The sequence below is a fragment of the Hippoglossus stenolepis genome, chromosome 17, assembly GCF_022539355.2.
Source record: "Hippoglossus stenolepis isolate QCI-W04-F060 chromosome 17, HSTE1.2, whole genome shotgun sequence".
NCBI lineage: Eukaryota > Metazoa > Chordata > Actinopteri > Pleuronectiformes > Pleuronectidae > Hippoglossus > Hippoglossus stenolepis.
The window spans coordinates 7,908,106-7,924,727 of NC_061499.1; the positions used below are offsets into that span (position 1 = coordinate 7,908,106).

The 16,622-nt window shown below is 39.1% G+C and overlaps 2 protein-coding genes across 2 annotated transcripts; one reads left to right on the forward strand and one right to left on the reverse strand.

Moving 5' to 3' along the window:
- Positions 1 to 61: 61 nt before the first annotated feature.
- Positions 62 to 14,102, forward strand: dgat1a (diacylglycerol O-acyltransferase 1a). The gene is made up of 17 exons (XM_035182108.2): positions 62 to 508; positions 2,196 to 2,283; positions 6,971 to 7,011; positions 7,184 to 7,269; positions 7,582 to 7,634; positions 8,151 to 8,256; positions 8,541 to 8,669; positions 9,116 to 9,190; positions 9,291 to 9,394; positions 9,586 to 9,624; positions 9,907 to 9,948; positions 10,127 to 10,171; positions 10,596 to 10,708; positions 10,955 to 11,020; positions 11,246 to 11,333; positions 11,673 to 11,735; positions 11,871 to 14,102. The coding sequence occupies exons 1-17, from the start codon at positions 210 to 212 to the stop codon at positions 12,015 to 12,017; spliced, it is 1,584 nt and encodes a 527-aa protein (XP_035037999.1). The 5' UTR covers positions 62 to 209; the 3' UTR covers positions 12,018 to 14,102.
- On the reverse strand, positions 14,100 to 16,492 carry LOC118124394 (cilia- and flagella-associated protein 20-like). Its single transcript, XM_035182113.1, has 6 exons — positions 16,307 to 16,492; positions 15,424 to 15,503; positions 15,210 to 15,321; positions 14,607 to 14,795; positions 14,369 to 14,476; positions 14,100 to 14,261 (listed from the first exon to the last, which is right to left on the reverse strand). Exons 1-6 carry the CDS (start codon positions 16,388 to 16,390, stop codon positions 14,256 to 14,258), a joined length of 579 nt encoding a protein of 192 aa, XP_035038004.1. The 5' UTR covers positions 16,391 to 16,492; the 3' UTR covers positions 14,100 to 14,255.
- Positions 16,493 to 16,622: the final 130 nt, after the last annotated feature.

A 16,622-nucleotide genomic window follows, 5' to 3' on the forward strand; every position in this document is an offset into this window, starting at 1 on the left:
CGAAGATATGAGCAGGAAATCCCAGTATTGTGAAGCAGATCCGGAACTTGTGCAAACCTGGCAACCCTGCTGTCAAACTGCACCTTGAGCGGATGAAGCTCCTCCAGCGGAGTCACCGCTGACTCACCGGCTCTCCCCGCGCAGCACACGCTTCATATCAGGTTGAGCAGCGATGAGAGGCGGGCAGATGTGAGACGACAGCCACAGGAATGAGCGACAGAGCCGATGCGAGAGGGCCCGTATCCCGCCGGAGGAGGACGACCATCTCCGGTGCTGCTGCTGCTGCTGCTGCTGCCGGCGGCGGCGGAGCGGCGGCGGCGGGGAGGCAAGCCAACGGCAGCAAGTTGCACGACGCGGGGGAGAAACCTCGACAGCATCCGGCTAAATCCAAAACAGAGGACGAGGTGCAGGGACACGCGGGGGACAGCAGAGAGGTGTCCCGGCAGCAGCTCCCCGACAGCCCGAGGAAAGAGACGAGTGCAGCGGAGGACATCAGCGAGAGACTCAGGTAAACAGTGATTGGAAAACAAGTTATCCTCCATTTCTCAGGTTTCACGGATCTGTCACCAATTAGCTTCTCTGGGATTAAACGGTCCAAACATGACAAGTGCAGCTATGGTGGCTTTTGATTTAGGGTTAGTATCACGTGGAAAGAGAAGCAAGAGCTGTAAGCTAATGTGCAATATCACTTAATTTCTAATATCACTTCAATATCCCTGAATGTGTAATATCACTTCAATACCATTTCATTTTTAATATCACTTCAATATCCCTGAATGTGCAACATCACTTCATGTCATATATCACGTCAATAACACTTCATGTGTATTTATATATACAATATCATGTACTATATTATATTAATATAATTTGCAATATTAGTTGTATTATTTCATGTGCGATATCACCTCCACTATTATCATGTACAGTATTGCAATATTAGAGTCATTATCATGTGCAATATTTGCTTCTCATTTGTCTTTTCCAATACTACTTCATCTATTTTATTTTTTATCTAGTTTTAGTAGTTTTTCCTTCATATTTGTATGTTTTTTTAGCTTAACTTACATATATTCTTATATATATATATTAAGGCACTGATCCTCTTACTCCTCATTACACTTGATATTTTTATACTTTGCCTATTGTTACATTGTTATGTTATTCTTTGTTGTTAAAGCTATGACTTTATCTGGCACAAGAATTTCCTTGCAACCAAGAAGCGGAAATTAAGCGATTGTAGTACTACTGCTGTAGTACTACTAGTAATACTGGACTTTTCTCCTTCTAGATGAGTAGTGTCACTTCCTGAACTATACACTTACTGACAAACAACAATGGCATGTGCTTTTGCAATACTGTGACTACGTCTCTATCTGCACGTTCTGCTGCTGGTCTTGCTCAATGAACCCGTCAGCTCTTCCCTCTGACTTTCTATTATTTCGGTCTTCTTACTTCTTTTCGAATTCGCCCTCCTTCTTACTATAACGTTCTTTCCTTCCTGCTCTCCTCTCCTTTATCGTTAGTCTCCTCTCTGTTTCTTCTCGGTCACGTATGGTTGTGTAAAGGTTATTGCCTAACCTCAGTTTTAACACTGTAAAATACCTTTCACCTAAATTTTCACAATTTTTCATTGTCTGCTGCAACATCGTGTGATTCATTCATTTCAAATAAAATGTTATAGACTAAGTTGCTTCACAAGTTGCTTAATAATCCAGTTTGGGGGTTTCTTCATTGACCTTTTGACGGTCAGGTAAATTAAAGTAAATGCATCAAACCAGAAACACAAAAATTCGAAAAACACACAAAGTATAAAAAATATACAACTAATAAAAAGGACAAGAAACCAAAGAAAAAATATTTATACTAAAATATTTTACAGAACTATGAATGTACATTCGAAGATATGGTGACTTATGAGTTGACCTTCTCTGGGTGAATTAATATTGTGTATAAGATATGAATAATACAGCCTCCTCAAATTCAAACCACTTAAATTTTAAATCAATGCGTCTGGTTTCTTCACAGTGGTATTTCTAAGTATTTGTGATTTCAACAAACAGTCCAGTGTTTCTTAACTGAGGTTGGAAAGTTACTAATCTGCACAGTGATCTAATCCCTGAGGTCGTGATTATGCAAAGGTCAGGAACCCAGAAGTCTTTTGTAAGAACTGTCCGCTCTGTGTTTTCCTGCAGCTGTCACGTCCTGCAGGAGTCTCTCTTGAGCTCGGCCAGTGGCTACAGCAACTACAGGGGAATCCTCAACTGGTGTGTTGTCATGCTGGTGAGTAATATGTCCATTTAGTACTGAACATGTTCTTTGACTTCCAAAACAGCACACCATCAGCAATGTAAACCCTGACAAGGCAGAACATTGTTTATGTGTTTATGAGACTAGAAATGACTCGTACATCTGTATTGATTCTTACATCTATCTGTACACATATACCTCAGATAGTAAACAGCAAAACATTCAACAAACTGTCTTGTGTTTCTTAGCTGAGGTTTGAGAGTTTCCAGTTTGCACAGTGATTTAATCCCAGAGATCATCACCATGCGAAAGGCAGGAAGGGTGATAAAGAGCTGGAACTACCCAGAAGTCATCAGGAAAACTATTGTTTCCATGAGATTATTCTGTAACTAATCATAATGAGGCTTGACTCCTCCTGCAGCTGGTTTCCGTCCCGTCTCAGGCCTTTTGCTGCTTGTCCTCCCCAATTCATGCTTCTACTGTCAACAGAGGTAAAATGCCCCCAAAAATATATCTTTAAAAAATACAGAGGAGTTTAAATCCACAATTAACTCTCTGGGTTCTTCAACTTTCACACAAGAGCCCAAACCAGTCTATAAACTTGAAAGGAATAATAATGATGACAACTAAATCTCCGCTAGAGCAAAGTGAAAGAATTCCTGGATCTGCTCCAGAATATAATGGGATCCTCTTTGGGTCATGCCACACTTTGGGTCATGCCACTTCATGGAAACCAGGTCAGTAGTTTTTGAGTAACCTGCTGACAGAGACACAAATAAAACACACAGGATATAACACTGCTTCGCACAACAGCACATTTGAACTTGCAGGACGTCTTCGGGCGGCTGCTTTAACCACAAAAGTGACAGTATAACTCCACTTCCTCCTGGGACTCGGGATTAGTTGAGCCTGTTACAGTGGCGTGTCTCTGTGTGTTTAAGTGTGAGGAGTCTGATAAGTTGCTTTTGTTGTGTTGTCACGGTTCACACCAGCACATTAACCACATATGTAAGTCAGCAGTTGCTTTTGTTTTGTCCTTGTTTGACATTTCCCATATTGAAATGTAAATGGGTGGTTGCTTAACATATTGCTCAATATTCCAGCTTCGGGGTCAGTTTGGGTTACCTGGAAATTTTCATTTCTACAATTCAGATCAATGGGGTTGATGAGCTTCAGCATGATCTCAGGTTACAGTTTGCTTTGTGAGATGAACTTTCCCTCCCATCAGGAGTAGACATTTTGTCTCCTGCGTGTGTATCAAGGGTGAATTACAATCCACTACAGTTCATGCTCACAAATATTTGCTGTAACAAGCTCAGAGGAATCTCTTACAAGCAGCATCAGAAAATGAGAGAAAAGCTGCTCACTCCAAATGACAACAAAATAAACCAAAAATAGCTCCTTCACATATGCAGCCACGCTGTTGCAGATGCAAAGGGAAATAGGTGAGCTTCAGGATTTACTGTAGAGTCCATGAGAAGTGAGATTCTGATTTTGGCTGCTTCAATCTTGCGTCAGATGCAGAATCCCACAGTCTCAGATGAAGTTGCAACACTCATGTGTCCGGGGCTGAGGTCACTTAAGGACAATAAGGCCTTCCTCAGAGATATAAACTGTCTGCCCTGTTCCAGTGGCTGTGTGTGTGTGTGTGTGTGTGTGTGTGTGTCTGTAGTTTTGAGGGCCAATTTTGGTTCAATACAATCATTGTGAGGACATTTCAGCTGGTCCTCCCAAATTCAATGGGCTGTTTGAGGGTTAAGACTTGGTTTTAGGCTTAGGGTTAGAACTAGGTTAGGGGCCAAGGAATGCATTATGTTAATGAGTGTCCTCACAACTACAGAGAGACGTGCATGTGTGTGTGCCAGTTAATTTAATAGGCCCCATATCCTGTTAGCTGCAATCCTACTGAATTTGAAATGGATCCGACTATAAATAGAGCAGCTTACTGTCTGCATGTTGTGAACTTGTGGATGTGTGTTTGCAATATATTTTGGGTGATTTTATTTGAATCAAGCCTCACTTTGCAGCTTTCTGACAGGATTAATCTCAGCTTTGAAAGTTTATATGTCTGTGACGACCACATTCTCCCCTCTGTGGCCACTAGGGGCCTGGGTCAGACAGTTTTGGGAATAGACGCAAGAGCTTGAGGTAGAACCACTGGGTCTTGTGTTTCTGGGTCTGTGTGGGTGTGTGAGTGTGTGAACACGATTAAAGCTTGCATGTGCAATTTGTCCTTGATAAGCAGGACCAGAATGTCAGCCCCACAAGTGCATGTCTAAGAGATTAGTCGTGATATTTAAACTCCTTCTTCTTTACAGCCTGAATATTTACAGATATTACTCATGGTTACAATTAATACACAACGTTAGAGTGTAAGAAATAGAAACTCCGGCTTTGTGCCTCTGGGATTTTCCCACGTGTTAACGAGGGAATTTATAAGTGACTTAAACCTGATCTGAGGGATCTACTGGCAGAAATTAAATTTATAATATCCATCATTATCTTTTCATTAGTGTATAATCATTGAAATTGAGAAGCATTGTATTTTCATTTGCTTAGAATGATCCCTTCATATCTACAAGAGCTGCACATGGTTCAGTTTTACCTAGATTAGCAGATATTTGGAATACGACACGGTGTTGATCCTCGGTAAGAAATAAATCCTCCCAGGATGTAAACCACTGGTGCTTCTGCAGCTTCATATCACTGATCCTTCTGGTGTTCGGCCAAATGGACCATGTGTCGGGCTGAAATGACCTCAGGCTGACAGGGCCAGACAAGAGCAAAGCAAAAACTTCACACAGCCAGCTGCAAATCAGTTTCAGAGCATGAAACAAGACACTTAAAGCGGACGATGTGAAAATGAATTGTTTGTTCTCTTGGTCTTTCTACAATATATTTTCGATCATGAGTCTAAATGACCGATTGGTTATGAAAACCTTTAACAGAATGTAAAACTTTTGATTGACACAATCATATCAGTGCAGTTGTATATTCACAGATGATATTCATGGCATGTGCATATATATGTTGAATTTTTATAACTGGATTATTACTGGTTTAAAAATCAAGCGATTTATATGGGAAAAGATGTTGAACTTTGCTTTTTATGCTGGAAGAAATGACTTACCCTAACCCTAACCCTAACCCTTTTTGAAATAATTAATAGATTGAGATTTGAACTAAAACCAAGCACGCAGGTCACAGTTGTCTCTGTGCATGTTAAGTTTATATTTCTGAACACAAAGGAACCTACGTAAACAACATTTTTATAAATACAATGGATAATACTGACTTTTAAATAATTTCATACAGCTTTCTTAACTGCAGCTAATAGTTTAAAACTGGACAGAAATGCTTCTACAGCCTGGGTTCACTTCATTTACCCCCTGCAGACGTGTCTTTGAGCAAGAAACTGAACTCCTGCCAACTCCCTGTGTGCTGCTCTGAACTTTGAACTCTGACCTTCCTGTGGACGGGGATGAGAGAACAGGCACAATTTTGCCATTTTCAATGTTGCACAGTTGGACTTTGCAATGTTATACGTGACGTTGTTCTCGTGTCCACACTGAAGGTTACGCTCAGTGGTTCAGGCGACATTCATAGTTGGATTAAAAATCACATCGCTGCGGAGCCTTGGCAGACGAGTGTGTAACAACAACCTCCTCATGTATCACTGTCGTCATTATCTGGACTGTGTCTTAAACTCATAAACCTTACTGCCATAAAAATGATCTAAGAAATGTGTATATACTATACACATGCATGTTGCCTCTCTGTATGTTGAGTGCAGATCAGTGTGAGCTCAGATAATTGATGACTGAGATAAAGCTGGACCCCGGACCTTGAACTATAAAACATAATATAATAATAAACTTTTCAGCAGAGGGAGCAGCAGCAGGTTGGAACAGGAATCGAGGTTTGATGGTTACAGGAACGTGTGGCTAAGTTTAGGCAGGAAGCTCATCTGATCTTCATATCAGACACAAACAGACACGTCTCAGCGTGTAGCTTTTATACTGCAAGTGTCCCACTCTCCAGACGCTTTCTTCCACGTTTTAACTGTTGAAAGGCACCAGACCGTTCCTATTCCTGTTCAAGACATTTAAATCTGCAGATTAATCATGAGCTGAGCTGTATGCAAAGAAAATGATCAGCCAGATTTATCACTAAGTATTTTTAGCCTGTAAACAAAGGCCAGATTCAGTGAATGGCCACTTACATGACAACCTTATACTCAAGCATGTTATATACCTATAGACGGCTAAAAATTAAAAAGCAAAGGCAGCACATTAACCGTGCAAAATGTTTTTTTAACAAATAAATATATTATAAAATATAAATAAATATATTCAATATTTTTCTCTATTAAACAAATATTATGGGAATGCCTCCAATAAGAGAATTTCTTCAAATGTGCTATTAAAGTTCACTTGTACTAAAAGATAAACTGATAATATTTTCGTGGTCGAAGGTCACAGTGACCTCATTTAGTTGTTGACATGATACATCAGGAACAACCGTAGTGAATTTCATAACATCTGGCACAAAGGTCAAAGGTCACTGTGACCTCTAAAGCTCACAAAAATGTTTTTGATATCTCAAGTCTGCAACTGCACCGGTTGGCGGGGGGGGGGTATTTCTATTTAAAATGTATCTCGTATGATTGTAGTTGTGACTGTGATTGATTCTCTTGTGGCTCTTGTGTCGTCTCCTCCAGGTGCTGAGTAATGCACGTCTCTTCTTGGAGAACATTATAAAGTGAGTACTCAGCTGAAGCATTCCCTGACTCCACCAAACTCGTACCTACACACAACATAACAATTTAATAATATACATTGATCTGAACCACTCAAGACTTATTCTGACAGTACCATTTTAAAAATTATCACTTGTGGGATCAATAACTTCAATTCTCTCTCTCCTCATCCAGGTATGGCATCTTGGTCGACCCTATCCAGGTGGTGTCTCTCTTCTTAAAGGACCCCTATAGCTGGCCAGCAGCTTGCCTGATCATTGGTACAGACCTTATATTTTACTACATCAATATTATGTAAATATATTGTGAATGACTTTGAGCCTGTTCATGTTGAACTGACCAAACAAGTGCTGTGTCTTTATCACCTTTACATCTAGTTAATCAGATTAACATTGTTCCCTGTGTACGACAGAACAGATTATTTGACCTTTTACCTGCTAACAGAGGGTTGACCCCTGACATTATTTCCTCAGCTAATATAGTATGGTCTGATGCAATGAAATAAACTTAACATCATCAGTTTGTGTTGCTGTAGTAAAAAAAATTAAAAGATTCTATGTTCTGTGTTTCAGCATCAAATGTGTGCATCTTAGTCGCCCTGTACACAGAGAGACGTCTGGCTGTGGTGAGTCTCCACAGGGATTTTCATACTTTATTTGCATATTGGACAAAAACATTTATTGACATCCTGTGATCAAATTTCGGCAAAGTTGAATTATTTCTCCAATTCACAAACATGTTTCTTTATTTTGAACTCTGCTGATAAAAATGCTGTAAACCTTGACTCCACCTTTGTTTGTCTCCAGAAGACCAAACGTTGGCGTTATAATAATATTTGTTCACTGTCAGATGAGCTGTAAAAGAATGTGTAGGCTTGTTTTTAACTTTGTCAGTCGTGTATCTCCCATTTGTTAGAAACAGGATCTTAACACTTTCCTTAAGTCAACAATTTAAATTCCCCATTCCAGCACCTGCCCTTTTTATACCTGCTCTTAACCTTGATAAGAACAACACTGCTGATCCAGATTAGATTATAAAACGGACGTGGTATTTTATTTGAAAGAAGTATGAGTCCTCGTGTTGCACAGTCGAGAAACTTTGATTTTCACTCCTTGATCGACTCCTTCTTTCATCTTTTCAGGGCACCATCTCCAAAACAACAGGACTGATCATTCACATTTTTAACCTGATGTCTTTGTTGATCGTCCCTTCAGCCACAGTGCTCTCTGTGACCTCCATTACCCCAGGTACATATAAATAGATACAGGAGATTTATTATATGACATATACATGTAAAGCATCTTTAATAAGAGTGTTAATGTGCATATTTTGATGCTCAGTCAAAAATATGTGTCAGTTGCTTCAGAAATGACAATCAAATGATAAGAGATGTAAAGTGATGCCCTTTCATCTATATTTTATTGCTCTTAGTCAATAGCTGTGTGTGTGTGTGTGTGTGTGTGTGTGTGTGTGTGTGTGTGTGTGTGTGTGTGTGTGTGTGTGTGTGTGTGTGTGTGTGTACACGTGTCAGTGGGTGGCGTCCTGTCCCTAGGTGTTTACACAGTGCTGCTTCTCAAGCTGTACTCCTACCAAGACACCAACAGGTGGTGTAGAGAAATCAGACAAGCCAAAGCCAAAAAACTGACACGATCCTACTCATGTAAGTACAAACACACACACACACACACATGCAGCAAATGTTGAATCTTCTCGACCAAGGCCTAGAAACTGCTCATGATCCTGTGAATAAATTAAAGAAAGGATTCACACTGACCAGGATGTTCATTTTGACTTTGACTTTTCTGTACTGTTACTACCACCTAGTGGTAAACTTCAGGTTTTGGGCCCAAACACACAGTTTCAAATAGATACAGATAGTTAATATCTGTCTTTAACAGCTTTAACACCGTTTGTATTTTGACGTTATTTAAAATCTTGAATATGAATGCAACATGATGACTTTCTGTCTAGACATCGCATGAGTAGCCCTTAAAATTCCATTTTCATTTTTCAGGAACAACTGTAGAAAAATATGAGAGTCAATAGAGAATTATCTCATAAGAGAAACCTGCAGTTTGTTACAGTCTGTATTTGTGTGTTTCTCAGGTCCGTCTGTGGCTCAGTCCAATGGCTCAGCAGTTCACACTCATGTCTCCTACCCAGGCAACCTCACCCACAGAGGTGACGCCATGACGCCTGCACACACATGAAGTGCACAGTTTATAATGAAACATTTCAATAATGAACATTATTAATACTCTATTTCTTTGTTTGTCTTCAGACATGTACTACTTTGTGTTTGCCCCGACTCTCTGCTACCAGCTCAACTTCCCACGGTCACCACGAATACGTAAGAGGTTCCTGATGAGGAGACTTTTTGAAATGGTGAGAGGGAAAACACACACACACACACACACACACACACACACACGCACACACACACACACACACACAGCACACACACACACACACACGCACACACACACACACACACACACACCAGCACAGTTAACGATACAATACGAACCGACTTGCATGCATGTTTTGTTTCAATCATAACTCGCTCTTTCTTGCAGCTTTTCTTCATACAGCTGTTGGTGGGATTGATACAGCAGGTATGTACAATATTTATTTATAACACACAACAAAGACAGTCATTCAGAATTTACACCACACACACACACACAATAAAACTTTTTTCAAACAAACTTTATTCCTGAAGCAGCTTTCCAAACCAGAGGAACAAATGCTTCACAAAATGAAATATAATTGCAAAGATAGCAAATCATATCATCAGCAAAACAATGACATATAAATATAAAAACGATACAAACTACTTGAATCAAAGTCTTTTCATATTTAAACAACATTAATTCATTGAAATGTGTGTTTTTCAGTGGATGGTTCCCACTATACAGAACTCAATGAAACCGTTCCAGGTGAGTACTGTATAAACACACACTTAACCCCTATATGTTGTCAATATATACACCTTTACTGCAGCCCTGCTAACAACCTCTGGCCTAAATTGAAATCATATACTGTCATTTTAATCGTCTCAGTATCGACAATAATACATAAAGACTCTTTATAACGTTATATTCTTGTGTCTCTCAGGAGATGGACTTTTCCCGGATGGTGGAGCGCCTGTTGAAATTAGCAGTGAGTATCATCACAGGGTCGAACAGGACAAACATCAATGACCTTTTCATAACTTTAAAAAACAAGAAACATATGTTGAGGTAAATCAAGATACAGCACTTCACACATGTGGCTCAGGAGGTTGAGCGTCTTCTAATGAACGTGTGTGTGGAGTATATGAGATATAGAGAGACGCTGTATGAATTTGTGATTTGCGATTCGTAGAGTAAAGCGATTAAAGTGGTGGTTAAGACTAAAAGAGTGCAATGTAAATGCCAGTTTATTATTTCATCACTTGACCTGTCAAAATGGAAAGTAAATGTGTATATCTGATACGAGTAGCAACATGGCAACACACCCACACATCTTTCCCTTGTTTCTCCCACTCTCTTCTCCCTCTCCCTCTTCCTCTTCCTCTCCTCCCCCTCTCCTCGTCCTCTCCCAGGTCCCTAACCATCTGATATGGTTAATATTCTTCTATTGGTTTTTCCACTCATCTATGAACTTTGTGGCAGAGCTGATGCAGTTTGGAGACAGAGAGTTCTACAGGGACTGGTGGTGAGTACAGATTCCGTACAGTCAAAGTATTTGTTCACATACAAACACTTTTCATACATTTTAAGATACAAGACATGAAAACAGGCACACATGCTCCGTTTGTCAGTAATTTGGTAAATTTATTTTTGCAGAACTTAAACTTAAATGCGCAGATGCAAACGATTATGCATGTGCACGAACCATTTGTCACTCATGTATTAAAATAGGGAGCTCGCTCTCAATCTGTGCATTTCTTGTTCATTTTAGGAACTCTGAGACTGTCACCTACTTCTGGGCCAACTGGAACATCCCAGTACACAAGTGGTGTCTCAGGTGAGCACAGTTTTATTTTTTCAACACTGACACCTTGATTGATGTTTTGGCTTTTATCCTCTGTGGTTAAAGTTCTCCGTTGCTGCAATAGATTTTCTGCAGCACCTTATCTTTGAAATAAAAAGCCAGACAGTGGATACACACAGTGGTGAGAGGCCATCGAGATTGAAGAGATAAGGATCAGCAGGATTTATGAGCTGGTCTGTGTGTCTTTGTGTGTTCCAGACACTTCTATAAGCCAATGTTGAGGAAGGGGGTCAACAAGTTTCTGGCTCAAACCGCAGTCTTCCTGGTGTCAGCCTTCTTCCACGAGGTAAATCCACAACAACACTAACAACATCCCTCCTATTTATTTATACTGTACTTAATATCCGTGCATTAAAGTGTCTGTTGTGGAGAATTGTTTAAATCAGTAGCAACTGAGAAAATTGTGTCATTAATGTAATTTAACATGACTGATGTGTACATTTAAATGTAACTGACTTCCTTAAAGTTCCTTCCTCCTGAATGAAAATGCATCTATTTACTCCTAAAGCGTAAAAAATAATAAGATTGTATTAGAGTTTTGATTGTGCAACTTTTTTATCCATAATCCTACATTTTAATACACAAATGACTTGTTATGATAAAAATCCTTGTCTTTCCTCTTCAGTACCTGATGAGTGTTCCTCTGAAGATGTTCAGACTCTGGGCCTTTATGGGAATGATGGCTCAGGTGAGACACGTTGAACTGTCCCAAATATCTGTTGTTCACCTTCTCTCCTCTGCACTCCATCCCTTACCCTCCCACACACTTTTACACAAACCTGTACACAAACGCGTTTTGACCTCTCAGCTTTGACTTCTGCAGGTTCCTCTGGCTTGGTTTGTGGGTCGTTTCCTAAATGGAATCTATGGAAACGCCGCCGTGTGGATCTCCCTCATCATTGGCCAGCCTGTCGCTGTGTTGATGTATGTCCATGACTACTACGTCATTCATTACAGCAGCAGCACATAGTACCGGATCAATGCACACATGCTCTGCTCCACTTTGGTGTGACAACGTGGTGGTCAGCCTCCAGTGTAATAAAAAACCACCATCCCCACCAGCTGTCATCAGGATGTTTAAACTTTGAACTTAAAGTGAAAAGACATTTGTATTTCTGTTATTGGAATTGATCCCACGTATGATTTTATCAAAAACAGAAGCAAATGTGTTTTTCTACGTTTTCCCCCAAGTGGCAGATATTGGTGGTCGTCCTGACTCGGCTTTTAACAATGACGACAGTCAGAGTTTTTACATTAAATCTGTGTATATATGTGCGAATATATATATACACATACACACACACATCCCGCTCTTCGATCCAATGCAGTTGTCAAGTATCACAGATATTTATATTGAAAAGATTTGCAAGAAAATGTGAAGAAAGGACCCAATTACCAAAAAAAAGGTTTATAAAAGGTTTTTGTGTAACATGCTACATGTGTTATACACCTTGGCATGATCGGATTTTATGTGCCAAATATTTTATTTTATACTTTGTGTGATTTTATTTGTTGATGCGACTGCAGTTGTATTGTGCCATCTTCAGCTTATTATTTATGTCTTTTGTTAAATGTGAATTATGCAGTTTTGATTTTACTGATCTGAACCAATGGATGTTTTTTTGCACTTTAAAGAGATGCATGCTGTTAAAGCAATAGATTTCTATACATGTTATTGGTTTGTCTGAGGAAAATATGTTGTTTTAATATAATTGTTTGTTCTGTACCATCCTAGATGAGGTTTTGTTTTTTATTAATTCAGTTTGTTTTAAGTAAACATATATAGTTGATTTTCTTCCTTGAGTTGATCTTACAGCTAAAGATACTAGAGCCTGACATCGTTGCCAATCTGAATATTGCCACATAAAGGTTGATAAAGGTGTAGTGTTATTTAATTTAACATTTTAATCTGTTAAACACTAAGTGAGATCTGAGTGTACATTTTAAAATCAGACTTTTAATTTTTCCGAAAATGTTTTTCCCTCGTTGAAAAAACACTGTTCACATTCCTTGTTGAAAATTATAAGTGCCTGTCGCTTTAAAACCAGATCGAAAAAAATATATTGACCAACAGTTTATTGTAGAAACAACGAATAAGCCAAATACTTCAAAAGGAAAGACATTTTTTCTCTGTAGCCGATTCACAATGCATTTGTATGTATGGTGTGTTGAAGTATTTGGTAAACTGCTTAAAGCTTCCCGTCCTTACTTCAAATTCTGCTCCACGTTTATTCTAACCCTTTAGCAATACGAACCTTTTTCAAATGTTAATTTCCGACTCGATGTTATTCTGATGGATTTTTTTTTTTTTTGAAGAGTTGTGTGTAAATCTATAAATCATATTATTGGTATTTCAGTGCACAAATGGCAGCTTTAATATCTTCTAAGTCTGAGCCACTTCTACCAACATGTGATTGAGTGTATGTTCTGTGAGCAGCAGTGAGTGCAGGAGATTTGTTCAGTCTTTGGAGTTCTGTATTAATAAGCTGCCGTCTGGGAGGCTTTTCCACATAATACAAATCACATGGCTCAGTGCATTCTTGTTAATTGGGAGGAAAGAAACAATCAAGAGTGAAAAATATACTGGGAAATGTCTGACAGCTCTTAAATTTAACTTTACTAGAAATTTTCCATCTCAGTTAAATTGACATTATTTGGTAAACAGACTCAAATTTACAGTAGCAATATGGAATAAATTATTATTTTTATTTGCATGACCCTCATATGGAAAATGTATTTCCTGAGTTGTTTACTTTTAACTCTGCCTTGCTTTTAGTTTTTCATGAGATTTCTTGTCAATGGAAATACTGAGCTGAGTTTAACATAAGAAATGTCCTTTGAGGTGTGGTTATCAAAATTCTAACAAGATTGCCTTTTTGTGTTATTTTATTTGCCTGGAATGAACCCAGTTCTTGTCTTGGAATGTATTGTTTATTTCTTGATACATTTAACTGAAATCCAAAGTGAAACAAAGATTATATGTTTTGGGAATGAGAATAATTTCCACGGCTTTTTTTTTTAAGTTATTGGATAAAGATCGTTTATATTTGATGAATGAACTTGTCTATTTGTCTTTGTTTCTATTGCCAAAAATATCAGGTGCTATTATCATTTATCAACAATGCATTGAAAACTGTAACGGAAAGGGAGTCCGGAGGAGAATGGAGCAGGTAGAAGAAGAAGAGAGGTAACGAGAGGTGGAGAAGGTCTACTGCTGCAAGAAAGAAACACACAAACAGACGGGTATTAGACAAACATCAAATATCTGCATGAGTAACGACCGGAGAGATATTTGTCTGTGTGTGGAGGTGCATGTCTCACCTTGGCCTTCGTATTTTTGACATTAAGTTTGAACTCTGCCGGGAGTTCGTCCTCGGAGTACAGTCTGTCAGAGAAATACACCCTCCTAATGCGACAGTTTGCGTGGATCTGAGAGAAAAACACTTTAGACATTAGCAACAGAAAGACAATACAGTCATAAATATTTAATTGGAAGATTTTACAGGCTCATCAGTTGAAGTAGCATCTAAAGACAGCTTGTTCCACTGTCTGCACTGACCTGTACACGCTGCGTCTCGACGTAATTCGTTCCATACGCCCTCCCGGTGAAGTCCGCAAGGTTGAACTGAATCTGATTCCACCCCTCATCCAGCTTCAGGGGCATGGTGCAGATGAACGGCGCCACATGTGTTGAGGTCCGATAGTTACTCGCCCGAAAACGCCGCCGGACATTATGATCATCCAACACCTGAGAGTTGCAAATATGGGGGAGAAAGTATGAATGAGTCAGAAGGACTCCTGACACCATAAAGAACAAAACCCAGGGTAAAACATCATTCCTGGGTTTAAAGGTTCAGTGTGTAGAATTTAGTGAGATCTAGTGGTGAAGTTGCATGTTGCAGCTGAATACCCCTCACCTCAACCTCTAGTTTGGGCTACTGTAAAAAACATGGTGTCCTCCATAGAGAAGACTCACTCCCAATGTAAATATAAGTATTTAAATACAAAGGGCCCATTCTAGAGTCAAGAAAACAACAATTTGTACAATATAGAAGATCACACACAAACATTAGGATTATTTTAGATTCAATTTCTGCCAATAGATCCCTTTCACATAAATCGCACACTGAACCTTTAAGGAATACACGTGTGATTTCCCCACCTGGACCTCAAAAGTGAAATACTTTTTGAGGTTCTTTATGATCATGACCAGAAAAGGAAGCTTGATGCCCAGTGTGCTCTTTGGTTCTGCGGGACACGTGATGTAGGTGGTGCTGTAAGGGTCAGAGAGGTAAGAGGGTGAGACAAGAGGAGGATGAGTGTTTTAACACAACTTGACCTGAGCTGAGGGATGAGTCTAACACACACAAACTCACCTGACGTTCAGCCCTTCAACTTCCAACACCGAAGAGTTAATGTCCTTGTCCGTGATTCTCTCGACGTGGCCATTTTTCACCTATGAACATAGAAATATATGACATTTTATGGTTTAATATAGAGAACTCACCTGTTTCTCTCTTGTAAAAGAGCCCTATCGCCATCATTCAACAGATATTAGTTTGCAGCAGATTGTATCTGTATAACAACAAGAAACAGCAGGACAGATGTGCAAAGGACATATTTGAGGATCTTTAGTGTGACAGTTATACAGTTTGTCAACCAGAGAGAACTAACAACTTCCGTAGTTCAAATAATAATCTATTAAAATATTTAACATTTATTGTATTATGTTAATTATCAGTCGGGCTACAGTTCAGATGCTGATGTGGGTGGAGTCAGTCATATGATGAAGATATTGTCGTTGCATTTTAAATCTTTAAAGTGTTGTCATTTGACTGTAAATTGTCTTTAAAAAATGATATTTTCATAATCATTATTTTTGTTATTATTATTTATTGATAATAATATTATTGGCTTTACAACTGTGCCTTCTGGCCCTCCGTGTACCCTACTATGTTTACAGGGGCCTTCTGGCTAAAGCATTTTGTTAAGGTTTTGTTCTCAAACTGAGGTTTAAATTATAAAGTTTCAATCAAATGTATTTTTATTTTTGTCTGTGACTGAGGCAGATTAGCTTCACTCACATACATCTGACAATTGCTTTAAACTTTACAACTTCAACCTCAGCCTGAACACTGACTTCATTACATTTTACACCACAGATCAAACATCAAAAATTAAGACCCAAACACGAACAGCTAGTTAGCAGTAGCATGTTATGCTAGGGAAGCCAGAGGTCGGCTCAAGGCTCTCAATCACCTGTTTGTCCCAGATCTTCAGAGGTTTGCTGCCGATGCTGTAAAGGATGGAGAGGAATCCGCTCTGAAACGTGCTTTTAAACATCTTCTGTGTTTGTGTTTGGAAAACTACTATTGCTAACTGTTGTTTATAGATCAAATTTCCTCGGGGGGCTAAATCTGCGTCTGTTTGATGCCGGGTTTATTGGCGGGTGGCAACCAACATTAAAGTGTATAACCGCATCTTCATTCATAAAGGTAAAAGGTCTGATCATAGGTTCTACATCAAAGGACAACCCATCTTCTTTAGCCTTTTCTATGTTTAGAGCAAGAAGAAG